General features: G+C 52.8%; 1 protein-coding gene across 1 annotated transcript; it reads right to left on the minus strand.

Moving 5' to 3' along the window:
* Positions 1-2252: 2252 nt before the first annotated feature.
* LOC143424635 (netrin receptor UNC5C) lies at positions 2253-11823 on the minus strand. The gene is made up of 13 exons (XM_076896820.1): positions 11752-11823; positions 9602-9813; positions 8923-9136; positions 6357-6695; positions 5655-5822; positions 5254-5418; positions 4680-4715; positions 4333-4603; positions 4111-4259; positions 3305-4038; positions 2824-3212; positions 2642-2743; positions 2253-2575 (listed from the first exon to the last, which is right to left on the minus strand). Exons 1-13 carry the CDS (start codon positions 11810-11812, stop codon positions 2404-2406), a joined length of 3012 nt encoding a protein of 1003 aa, XP_076752935.1. The 5' UTR covers positions 11813-11823; the 3' UTR covers positions 2253-2403.
* Positions 11824-12178: the final 355 nt, after the last annotated feature.

Genomic DNA, 12178 nt, shown 5'->3' on the forward strand with positions numbered 1-12178 from the left:
CGCGGGAGTTGAATAGACCGCGGATACGAAATATCGAGAGTTCGGGTCTGCTAAATACATCTCCGCTCGTTAGGGAAACAATCGCGAGGCAGAGAAGATCCTCGATACGATCCCAACCGTGTTTTCTTCCTTTGCAATTTTTCTTTCATCAGTCGGCAGCATTTTTCCCTCTCGAACCGATCCCGCCGCGCTGCTTATCCCACGGATCCTCTTTTATTTCCTTTGGACCTGATGTAATTATCCGACGGATCCCCGGACTCTAACGTTACACGCGCGTGTATCGTGCACTAAACTAATTGCATTTATTCCGGGATCCCCTGCCGGTGATTTCCCCCGTGCTCGTTAATTCTCATTCAAAGTAGTACACACGCGTAACTTTAACTAAGCGAGCGCCCAGTCAATACCTGGCCGGATCGATTTAAGTAAAATCAAACTCGTCAGCCCGAGTTTCCCTTAACAAGAACGGCCCCTCGACCGCCGAATCCAAACATCACACAAGTACAAATTCTCCCCCTTCGAAAATAGCCGGCGTGCCTAACCGCGAAAGCACACAGTCATCGAACAGCCCAAGTAGCCGAAAACTAGTCGCCGCACACCGCTGCTATCTAATCAACCAATTACCGCCCCCCTTTCTTGTTTACTATAATCTCATTCCACCCCCACGATACATTTCTATTCGTCAGAACATATCAACTAGAGTCGCGCAACGTTCGCGCATTAGTCACGCACGATCGAACGATAATCGCCTGCAGTCGCGGCAATTAATTGCGTTAAACGCATTCATGGTCGCATCGACGAATCCCGGCGCAAGATCGATTCGCGGGTTCGTTCGATCGCGATACAGAGCCGGACGATTCATAAATACAGCGACCCTCGTGGTGTTACGCGGCTGTTTTGCACGCGTCGTACGATGGCTGTAGACCGTGTAGGGGTGGTTTTGTCGAGGGGGCGGCGGGTCCGCCTGTGCGTGACCGGTAGCTTCCGCGTTAACGGAAGCGGCGGCGTTCGCCGATCTGATTGGCCTATCCTTCTCGTAATTGCCTGTAGATCCCAATCGCGATTAGTCCGGGAAATTAATACGGTTCTGGATCGGGAATTTATGCGACTCTGACGTGGATTATGCATATACGATGGCTGGCAATAACCGCGTCGTTACGACAACGTTATCTGGTGCCAGCGGTTGCTCGCGAAAATATCTCCCTCGCCTTTTCGATTTTGCTGGGGATATTACCGAATGGGGTTGATATCGACGAGGATTAATGGCGTCTGCGCGAGGACCATGAGTTAATCTTGAATTAGACGCGTTTTTTTCTATACTAAGACGTTACGAAGTACTTATTGCTCGACAGTGCGTTCCACCCTCGACTATCGACGCAATCGACCGCCAATAATCGACACGTAGCCATCGCGCCGTTTACCATTGACGATTGGTCTCCCCTTTCCCCGTTCAAGTTGGGGGCGAAAAAAGAGAGACACCTGGCCAGAGTCGAACGACCGACAAAGAGAACGCTTTCACGGTATTAGCGTGAAAGGGTGGCCAGCATCCCCAACGACGCAGGTCAACAGCCATTGTCCGGCGGAATTACCACCAGCGTGCTCCTGTGATTAAATGCCGCCCCCACCGTGCCGGTCCACCATCCTTGGAAGAGGGTCGTGAGAGGCAAGGGAACGTCGAGGGGGATGGCAAAGGGATACATGCGCATACCTATATGAGGGCTGGCATCCACGCATACCTACAGCCTCCTCGAAGCCTGCCAGAATCCAAGGGATCCACGCTACCGTGTTCAGTCGGATAATGCCCATTGTTTCGAGCATCCCACGCATCCTTGCTCTTGGACGCGGTGCCTAGCGGAGCCAGGGCTGAAATGCTCGCGCCGCGATGCGACGCGTTCGAATGGTAGCCAAATGGCCGGCTAAATGCACTCGCCGACTGCATTCTGCTGGCACTGGCCTCGTCGATCGCCTTGGGGAACGCGGCTACCGGTATTCAAGTGCAAATTGGTCCTGTGCGTCTTCCGGCGTTCGTTACTTCCGCCCTTCCTGGAGGCGTAGCATTGTTGTCGAAGTCGTAGCGTCGAAGTCTCGTGAATCTTCGGTAGGGTGAGATATTGATAGGCGGGAAATTTATGTCGAGTTGCGTTTGCGTTGGTTCGCAGGTTGTAGGGTGTCGTCGGTTGAATGTAATTTTCTTCTTAATACGGAATTGTTGAGAGGTGCATGCGGAGTATAACTTGGCGTTTGCTATAAACGAGCTTTATGTACAAACACGGTAGTTGCCTCTACGCAACGTGGTTCTACATCGATTTTTCTTATTCGTAATATAGACTTCGGTTCTTTTATATGTACAAAACATTGTAAAATTGTAAACGATGGGTTCGTATGTAGGCAGTGTCGACGGGGGCCTCAGATCCACGGGCCTAAGCGACTTTCGAGGACGTTGGCTGCGTCCACGCGTCCCATTAATCTCAAATGATTTAGAAGGTCCGCCAGAGCTGTGGCCTCCTGGTGTTTCGCCTCCCAAAGGTCCAAGATGTGCTCCGTGGGACTGGCCTTCGTCGCGAAATAGTCGACGTATCTAAACGCAAGTCACTAATCAATTTACATCCTCTTTGCTGTACGAAAGCAATTAATAAAAACTGACCGATCTACTTGAAGTCTTTGTGCTAGCATTCTCCAGTCGTTCCCCCGTGCGCTTGGCGGGTCCAGGCATTGGCAGAGCTGTTTTCTCAGCGTTTTAGAAAATCTTCAACGAACAAACCCATGCTCAATTAACAATCTGCGTGTAGAACAACGAGATAGACGTAGGAAGTTGTTATGCGGTACCTGAACGGTCTGGGAATCACTGACTCGGTTGACCTAGCCGAATTCTTCCCACGCAGAACGATGGATGACTCAGCCTTCGCAGTCCTCTTCCCACTAGAGCCGTTCCTCTTCATTAGATCGAGGTCGATTCTCAGGAACAGCGCGTACTCCTCGAAACCGCATTGGCAGGCTCGCAGCTCGAAGCTAAGCTTCAGATCGCCCACGGCTTTCTCGATTCTGAACGATCTCCTCACGCTGGCCCTACTCGACGACCAGATTCTACGATGCGGAATCTCTTGCCGCTCGACGAACCCGCTCTCACGGTCCTCCAAGTCGATTCTAAGCGGTGAACCACCAGCTCTGAAGCCCAGAGCTCCGTGGTCGATACGAACGCCGCCCAATCGACGTTCCTGCGCAAAATTCCCAAAGTTCCAACGGTTAAACGGAAATTCAGCCGCTGGAACTTGATATCGAGCTTTTTAATTCGAATACGACGACTGACCTGTTCCACCACTAGCTTGAACGCAGCTTTCGTGTCCTCCATCAAATGGCACCTGATGTGATCCCGTTCGCGGGATAAGAACACCGCCAAACAGACCCTTTTCACCGCCAGTCCAGGCGCCACCACGGAGTTCTCTCCAGCCACAGCGTAGACGCTAGGATTCTCAGTAACCAGGAAAACCCCCGAGTGATCGAGCTGCGCGAACGGTTGCCCAGGAAGATTTATAGGTTCGCCTCCCAACGTCAGAATCTTCCTCCACATCGACGCGGAACCGAGGCTGGAGCTAGTCGACGAGTTGCTCGAGTTGTTCGATCGAGTCTCCAAGTCAAGATCCGTGGACCAGAGGCTTAATTCCCAGTTCCCGGTCCTCAATTCGGCGCAGTGTTCGAATTGAAGGATCACTGGCTTGACGAGGTCGATGCTGTTCGGCCCGCACGCCACCACTGCCGACAGCAGAGTCAGGCCAGGTGGTAGACCAGGTCTCAGAGCGTCGTCCCCAAGGACAGCCAGGTGCAAACTGTGCCTTCGTCCGCGAGAAATGGCGCCTTCCGGTATGGACATCGAGACACCGACCTCTGGGACCACTAGAAGGGCACCTTGCTCGTCCACCATCGCCTTCACGATGAATCCACCAGAGTCCTCGTGGTTCCTGTCCTCCTCTCCGAGCCTCTCGTCCTCGTCGTGCTCGTCGTCCTCCTCGTTGGTGCTCTCTTGGTTCGCCTGACAGGTGGAACCTAAAGACCAGGTGCAAAAACCCTGTCCCCTATCCGATCGACGAGTCGATTACGAATGTAACATTTCCTTACGGGACGATCTGCCCTCCTCGTTATCCGAGAGACCTCTACCGCGTTGGGAGTTCCTGCAGGAGGACCTGGCGACCGACGAACTGGGCGACGGCCTGGTGGTCGAGGGCAGTGAAAGTTGTGGCACGTCATAGTGGTGCTCCGAGCAAGATCTGTATATCGTCAGAGATACTTTCAACGGGGGACAAGGATCGATCGAGGTTCAACTCCTCGAAGATCGTTTACCTGGGCATCCTGGCTGCGTTCGCCTCGTCTATGATTTGCTCGAGACGCCTGTCCACCGACAGGACCGAGCGATCGTTCTTCGAGACAACCGATTTCGCGAGGTCCCCCGGACGACGGAAGTCCAGCCGGGCCACGCCGTACAGCGCCTCCATCCGTTCCTTCCGACGCATCAGTCGGACGAAGAAGATGGTGGTCAGCGCGAGAACGATCGCCGCCAGGCTCAGAGTAATCCACAGGGCCAGTATGTTTCTGTGATCGATCGCTCTGGTAGCTGCGGCCAGAGAGAAACGACGGATTTTCAGACTACGTTACCGCGCTACGGGACAGCTGTACGCGATGGCATTTACCTTCCTTGAAGACGCGCGGTCCGTCCTGGCCGAAAGCTGCATGCGATAGCACAGGGAAGAAAAGTGACTTACTGTACAGGAAGAGACGTGATCTGAGAGAATATTCCGGGACACGGCCGCCTTAATCTGTCGCGTTCCATCTCGCGCACGGTTCGTTCGTTAAAAACTTAATCTAATCTCTCGCGGGCGATGTTACGTCTGTCGCTGAACAATGGGAATACTCGCGGCGCCCAATGACCGGTTAATCGAAGGCGATTACGGTGCAACCTTCTGACCGGTTCGATCGATCCGAAATAAAGGAACGGGGACGGGCGGGTGGGTTTTCTGCGAGTCATTATTAATTTAAATCGTATCTCCGCGGCACCCATGCGACCGCGAACGAGACGATCATCGAACGCGACGCCGTACAAGAGAAGCCCGTTCGCTCGTAATAAATTGTCCGTCTCGTTGGCCCAGTCACGGGGCCACGACGAGACGAAAAAACAGAAAGAAGTTGAAGAAGAGAAAAAGAGGCAGCGAGGAAGAGAGAGAAAGAGAGAGAAAAAAAGGAGGTAAGAACCCAGCTGGAGCTCACCATTACATCGATCCGCGGAACAAGACTCGACGATGACGTCCTTGCCTTGACAGGGGCGACCACCATTGCTCGCCGGGGGGTCGTCGCAGGATCTCCTCCTTACTCTGGAACAATCGGGACCGCATGCGGACCAGGAGGACCAGCTCGACCATCTGCCGTCGACCGCTGAAAGCAACGGGTGAACTTGAAAATCCCGATTAAATCTACGGTTATCAGATGTACCCTCTTGGCTGACGGTGGAACACGCGATTACATCTTCGGGTGTTGTGCACGCTCGTCTTTGATCGTCTCGTCGATGGGACAGGGTACACGACTGTTTTGAGTTAGAACGAGCTGGTGTACAGGCATCGCGCGGTATCGTTGTAATTGTTTTGTAATTGGCTGCTCTCTGCCAGGCTTACCGGGACAGGAAGGATTGCACTCGACCCTTTGCGTGGCTGGACCCGGACAGGATTGACCTCCATTGATGGGCAACGGGTTCGTGCAGGTTCGCGTCCTCTTTTGTACACCTCGGCCGCAACGAGCGCTGCAGTCCGACCATCCGGACCAGGAAGACCACCCGCCGTTCACTGGGAACGAATCCAGAGACGGTGGAAAATTGGTACGCGCGGCGGGTGAAGGGTGTCGCGCTTGGCAAGGGAAGCGACAGCGAGACGTATCACTTCGAGACGTTTTACGATGGAACGATGGCAGTCGTTGCACTTGCTACCCTTGCCAAGAGACGGGCTAGAATCTACGATCGCAACGTTTCGCGAATGACGACGAACATACTGGGACGTGTAACAAGCGTTTCGACACGCGCTGCGGCAAGTTGCGCGAATCCCATTACCCAGACGGCTTCGGAAACAACAATTAGTACCGGCAGAACTTCGCAGTAGATTTCAATTCCTCCGCGCAATACTCGACGGACAATTTCCGCTTATTGTCTACGCAAGTTCCGTCCCGTTCTGTACCCTCGCGTCGAGCCAAAGGCGTATCAACGTATTACGCTTAATTATCGTCTCGAACGCGATCATCGTTTCGAACTGCGGTGGATTCGCGATCGATGAGGAAATTCGCGCGAGATGCGTGTTGGAACGAAATTCGCGAAGAGGTTCTCTCACCGTAGACCGTCAACACGGCGGGTTCGCTGACTCGCCTGGCGGCGATGTTCTCAGCTACGCAGGAGTAATTCCCCTGGTGCCTGAGCTCGGCCTCTCCCAATATCAGGTGTCCGTCGCTGGTCTGCACGAAGTTGTTGCTGGCTGTCACGTCGTTCGGAATACCTTCTGGCAGGGGTGAGGCTGGAGTGGAGCCGGTGATCGTCTCCAGGGGCGAGCCATTCTTCAGCCAGTAGACCTTCGGCTGAGGGAGGCCCAACGGTGGGGTGCAACGCAGCTCCGCGTTACGTCCTGCCTCGACTGACAGCGAGTACGGCGGCGACAGGAAGTGCTTCTTCAGGTCTGCACACGGGGACCAAAGCGGTGGCGGGTATTTTTTAATATTTGCAGGAAATAGGAGGCAGGAGAGGTCGACGAGACAGAGCGGGAACGCGGGGAGACAGCAGCGAGGGAGTAGGGCACTCAGCGATATTAGGGCGCGCGTATAAATGCAGGGGCGCTTTCATGGCCCGCGTCTCCTCTATGCTCTGCACTCGAGAGAGAGAGAGAGAGAGAGAGAAAGAGAGGGCAGAGCAGTAACGGCAGGCGGGCAGGAAAGGTGGAAAAAGATTCGCTCGATCCGTTGGTACCGCGAGGGTGGCTATTCGTACCGGCCACGTCATATTAGCCGGTGTGCCGCGGGTACGTGGAAAAATAGCCGCTTTTATGCCGCTCGTGAAGGGAACACGGTAAGCAACGGTGCACATGCTCGATCCGTTGGTTACATTCTTGCCCTCCGTCGGATCGTCTAGACTACCTTTGACCCCCCGACGCCATATTGCTACCAGGGATGCTTTTAATGTGATCCTGAACAGGGAGCACGAACGACTAGACGACGACTGTAGTCGTGTTGTAATTAGCGAAGTATGCAGAGTTTCGATGTACAAATGCTAAATTGTAAATTGAATCGGATTTTATTTTGATTTTCTTTATACCTTTGTTCGGGGTAATGATCGCGAGTTACTCCACGGTTTCGACTAGGTAGATTCTCCGACAATTTCCGCGCAACTCGAATTGAACAAGGTTCCCGCGCGACAAGATTACCGTCAGATTAATCCCGCGGGTTTCCTCAGATGGATCGCGATGCGAAACGATGCGGAGACCCGCGATGAAACGCAGCGACGATCGATACGCCGCGCATTCAATTTCGAAAGCACGTCCGTTTCCTGTTTGCGCGCAAATACGGATTTAATTCTGCGTCCTGTTTGTCTCCCGCGTGTTTGCGCGCCGCGACGCCTCCGAACGAAAATTGCTCTTTCGACTCTTATACCACCGCGAGAATGTATCCTCCTCTCGGCTTCATCTGTTCGCACCAAGAACAGTAATAGAGAAATTTTGAATGACGATCGACTAAGGGAAGAGCAAAGATCGACTGCATTGTTTCTACGAAATTCATCCATGAATTTATAATTCCAGGGATGCCGATCCGATGAACGGCAACATTTACCCAGCAAACTATCGGACAGGCAAAAAAATGGAACTCAAAAATGGCAAATTGAATCGCAGTTTCATGCGTTTCACGCCATCGCGGTTCACAAGTTACCGTTCCAATTTGCATTGCAACAATACAGCGGTTTGTCCGCCGCCTAGCTGACCGAAAAAGTAAAAAGAGACCGGGGGTGGCGAGGGGGTGGTATGAAAAAGAAGAATCGTAGGTAGGGCGATCGGTGGGCAGCGCGTCGATTCTGTATTCACAGGTGTTTGCTTTGCAATAGAATATCGATTAGATTTTGGGCTCGGTTTACGCGTCACGGGATACCCGGTGAAAACAAGCAGACGCGGCGCCCCTCGCGCCGCCATCGGGCTAACCCTCGTCGACAGCGAAGCTTACGGGAGTGAATTTCGCGGCGGGTATCTCGGAAACCCCTGTTCCGGAGTCTGGCTCGCGCTAATCGGGTTAATGAAGTTACGTTTTATGACCGATTCCAGGTGCTAGTTGGCTCCCGGCCGTTTTCTCGGTTCGACCGCCGCACGGGCTAAATCCCACTTTCACGGCCCGCTCGAATACGCTACAATTGCGGGCTAATTCGTTTCCACGCGCTCTCTGTTCACCCTCCCGTCGAGCGTCCTCTTTTTCTCGCGGTACAACCGGAATTATGGCGACTGTTCTTTTTAGTTATCCCCCCGCAGCACGTCCGATGTTTGATACGAGTACAATACGATGTCCAATAAAAACGGGTATCAAGCTCTTTTACCAGCGATTTCTTTTCAAACACGCGTTGAAAATAAAAAGAGAGTTCTATCCGGAATTAATTTTCATAGCGCAATAGGAGCATCCACTGTGGAAACAGTCAGATAAATCAGATAAATTAAGTTTAGTACTTTCAAGATCTCTTGTTTCGAATTTATTGGAGGAAATAAAGAATTAAAATAGAGGAGGCTGCTGGATACAAGGATCAACGAGGCTACCGTCGCCGAAGGTCGGCAAAAGGGACGATGAAACAACCGAAGGGTAGTTGAAAAGACGGAAAGGGAGAGGAGCGAGAGAAAGAGCGGCGAACGGATAGATTGGAGTGTTCTCTCTACTTACAAGCGACCTGAACCGTGGCAGGCAGCCCTCGAATCTGACCTGGTCCCGACCATGCCACGCACTCGCACTTGAACCTCGCCCTACCGAAGTACTCCTCGACCTCGTTCCTCGTCACGTTCAACTCGACCTCGACGATCCTCGTCCCGGTTTGAGGGTGGACAAAATCCTGCTGCTGCGATCGCTCGACCCGGTCACCGTTACACCGAAAATACACCTGCAATGCAGAACGGGGAGGGCGGCCCGGTAATTGCGGCGCGTGGAAAGCTCCGTGGAACACTGTTGTCCTCGTTGTAGCGAGGCTTTCGAGTGGCTAACGAGACTGGAGAGGAAAATGACGGAGGGCCGGGCTGTTGGACCCAGCCTGTTCCGCGCACGTGTGAAACACGGAATCAACCGGCCAAAAAGGACATCCTCTTTCGTCGAAAGCGTCAGGGGCCACTTGGTCCCACTGCTAAACGCTCTTCGAGGTTCGCGTCCATTGTTCCAGCCGCGCGAAACGTCGAGATCTTACCTGGCTACTTTGTCGTCGTGGTTGTCGCACGACGAATCGCGGTAATTTTGAATATTCACGCAGAAATTAGGCCAACGCTGAGTGTCCTCCGGGACCGAGTTGCGTTCGTTTGCGCCGCGAAATGCCAGCGATATTACGTGTAAAGCACTCGAGGTAGGCTTTGCGTACCTGAAGAGCGTACGCGGCGCTGCAGCGAAGGGTTGCTGGCTTCCCCTTCAGAACGAACGCGTCGACGGGCTCCGTGAGGAAGATCGGCAACGAGCCATCGGCGATAAGCCCGCTGGTTATGGTCGCGGTCTCGAAATCGTAATCCTCGTCGCCGTCCACCGAATAATTCTCCTCGTCGTCCTCGTCCGCGTCCTCCTCCTCCTCGTTCGTGTCTGAAAGCAGAGGGCGAGATTTACGACGCGGCAGCGGGCACGCGTTTTAACGAATCTCGTATCGGCCATCAACGACGCCTCGTTTAATGAGCGGGACAGTAAAACGGTCTGACGCGCGCCCCGGCGAAAGTGGCCACTGAATGATTAATCTAATTATAGGTAGCCGAGGGAAGTTCCTTCGGGACGTGAATAAATGATCGGCGCGTTTAACGACTCGAGTGTTGGGGAAAGAGTGTGTGTAAAGACGAGAATGGTTCTAATTCTGGGCAATCTTCACGCGCGAAAGTGAAGCCATTCAAAGAACAGCTCGCGTTCCCATTCACAAGCGAATCCGTCTGATCTAGTTAAGATCAATGAACTAAAGTCAACTTCGCGCGACTTCAATAAAATTTATTACGTTTCCTTCGCGGATGTTAACAACGTTTTACGGATCCCTCGTTACGAGATACGGAGATGCGTCGGATTCGAAGTTGTTTAAACAATATTCGCGAACGTGCGTGAGTCATTACGCCCAGCGATAGTCACGGTCCGCTCGTGTAAAGGGTAAACGTGTTAGTCAGCGAGCAACCGATAAAGATCGGACATCCTGGCCGAGTAACACGCGTGTAGAGAGTGCAAAGGGTTAATTCAGCGAGCGAAACGAGCCGTGCTCGCCGTTTCTACCCGATCATCGTCGCGGCCGCGTTAACAAGCCGAACGACGCCCCGGCACCGAAGCGATCGGGACGTCTACTTCCATTCCAAGCCGCTCCTTCTGGCCACGGTAAATTTAGACGTCGCGCGAATGGAAACGGTAAAGCCTGGTTTAACGATGCGTACGGGATTTTACGTCGTGTATCAGTCAGCGGGATCCGCTCGCTTAGTACGATCTCTTAGTCCCTACACTCAAGCGTTACTCCTCTTTTCTTCTTCTGCGCTCGCGCTGGCTGGCTGGCTGCACGCTAAGTCTTTGCCAGAACTTTATTACCCACGCACGAGCTAGCGATCGCGCGACTCTTGTTTGACTCGAAGCAGTAAACCGGCGGACGATTACCCCCGGTGTCACGCTCGCGGGAAAACATGTCACGATCCGGAGCCGGGGCTTTGTAGAATATCAACGCTGCGCGCGTAAATTCGCCCGACGAATTTATCTGCGCCTGGCGGGGGATGTTTGGACGTGCCAGGAACACTTCGAATCAAAGTTTTCTTAACAGTTGTCACGCACGCGTCTGATTATTTTCACATCGAAGCCGACTAGACCAGAGATGCGTGCTCGTTTGGTAATCGTAAACACTTGCTACACGTTCTGTTCGAAAACTTTCGCGGCGTTACAGCGGAGAACGCGCGATCTGCTCCCGCGAATTTAATTTACCGTGCGCGATCCTTTTTGCGCTATGATTAATCGCCTCGGGTGCCGCGGATGCGAGGATCAACGCGCCAGTTAATTTTCATTCCGTTCTGGTTTTGATCACGCGTTAATATCCCCGCCTGTTAGGCGGCGAAATAAAAAGAGACGAAGACGCGGTGGAACTTTTTAATTGTTTCTTCACTCGTTTAACGCTGCGTTCCGAAATAACTTTCCAGGTAGAATCTTGGTAAGTCGGCAAACTCCCGGAGGTTCGCAAAGTTTTGTTATCGGATCGTTACTCTCACCAGATCAAGACGTGTCGCGATACGAGAACTTCCAGCGAGCGCAATGCAAACGCGCCAAAAGTTCGCTGCCAAGCAAACACCAACAACTTCGTAACAATCAAACATCAATCTAGTCTGTTGTGCATATGGAAAGGAGCGTTGTTTGACTCGGGGCTTGCAGACTCCGAACGCCAACCCCCGAACTTTAAACAAGATGTTTACCAAGATCTCGTAAAGCAAGCACCCAAAAATCATCGTCGAAACGCGGAAGCGGACTGCCTCGTTCATTTACATACCGTGAGTCTCGAAACAAATAAATCATCCTTACTTTCAAGGGTGCTGGCGAGGCGTAAGAGCGCCAGAAGCAGTATGCTGATCTTCAGCTTCATCCTGGGCTCACATCTCACTGAACCGTTACCCTCGACCACCGTTATACCAGAAACCAAGATACAACCACCTTGCACCCTAATCCCGCGAACTTTCAGGGTCCCAGTGCACGAACCAAGATCCACGCGTCTCTTCGCGAGAACTTCGATCACCTATCGTCCATCTTCAACCGTTGCCTCCATCTCGCAACCCTTCACGCGTCTCCAGAGAAGAAAACGGGGACGGAAATAGGAAAAAAAAAACAACGAGAAGAACCGTACGTCCGCGATACTCTCGACGCGAAAGGAGGAATCGAAGGGGAAAAAAGAAGTAAGTCCAGCCGGCGTTAATTGCTCGCAGCTTCAAATTACATGACGAATTCGCGCTGC

Source organism: Xylocopa sonorina, chromosome 6 (genome assembly GCF_050948175.1).
Source record: "Xylocopa sonorina isolate GNS202 chromosome 6, iyXylSono1_principal, whole genome shotgun sequence".
NCBI classification, from domain to species: domain Eukaryota; kingdom Metazoa; phylum Arthropoda; class Insecta; order Hymenoptera; family Apidae; genus Xylocopa; species Xylocopa sonorina.

Bases quoted from the DNA above. Each gene is read 5' to 3' on its own strand.
- LOC143424635 (XM_076896820.1), bottom strand. From the start codon at position 11,812: ATGAAGCTGAAGATCAGCATACTGCTTCTGGCGCTCTTACGCCTCGCC. The intron at 6,696-8,922 runs GTAAGTAGAGAG...CCCCGTGTGCAG, and splicing joins TGCCACGGTTCAGGTCGCTT to ACCTGAAGAAGCACTTCCTG. The intron at 3,213-3,304 runs GTCAGTCGTCGT...AATTTTGCGCAG, and splicing joins TCAAGCTAGTGGTGGAACAG to GAACGTCGATTGGGCGGCGT.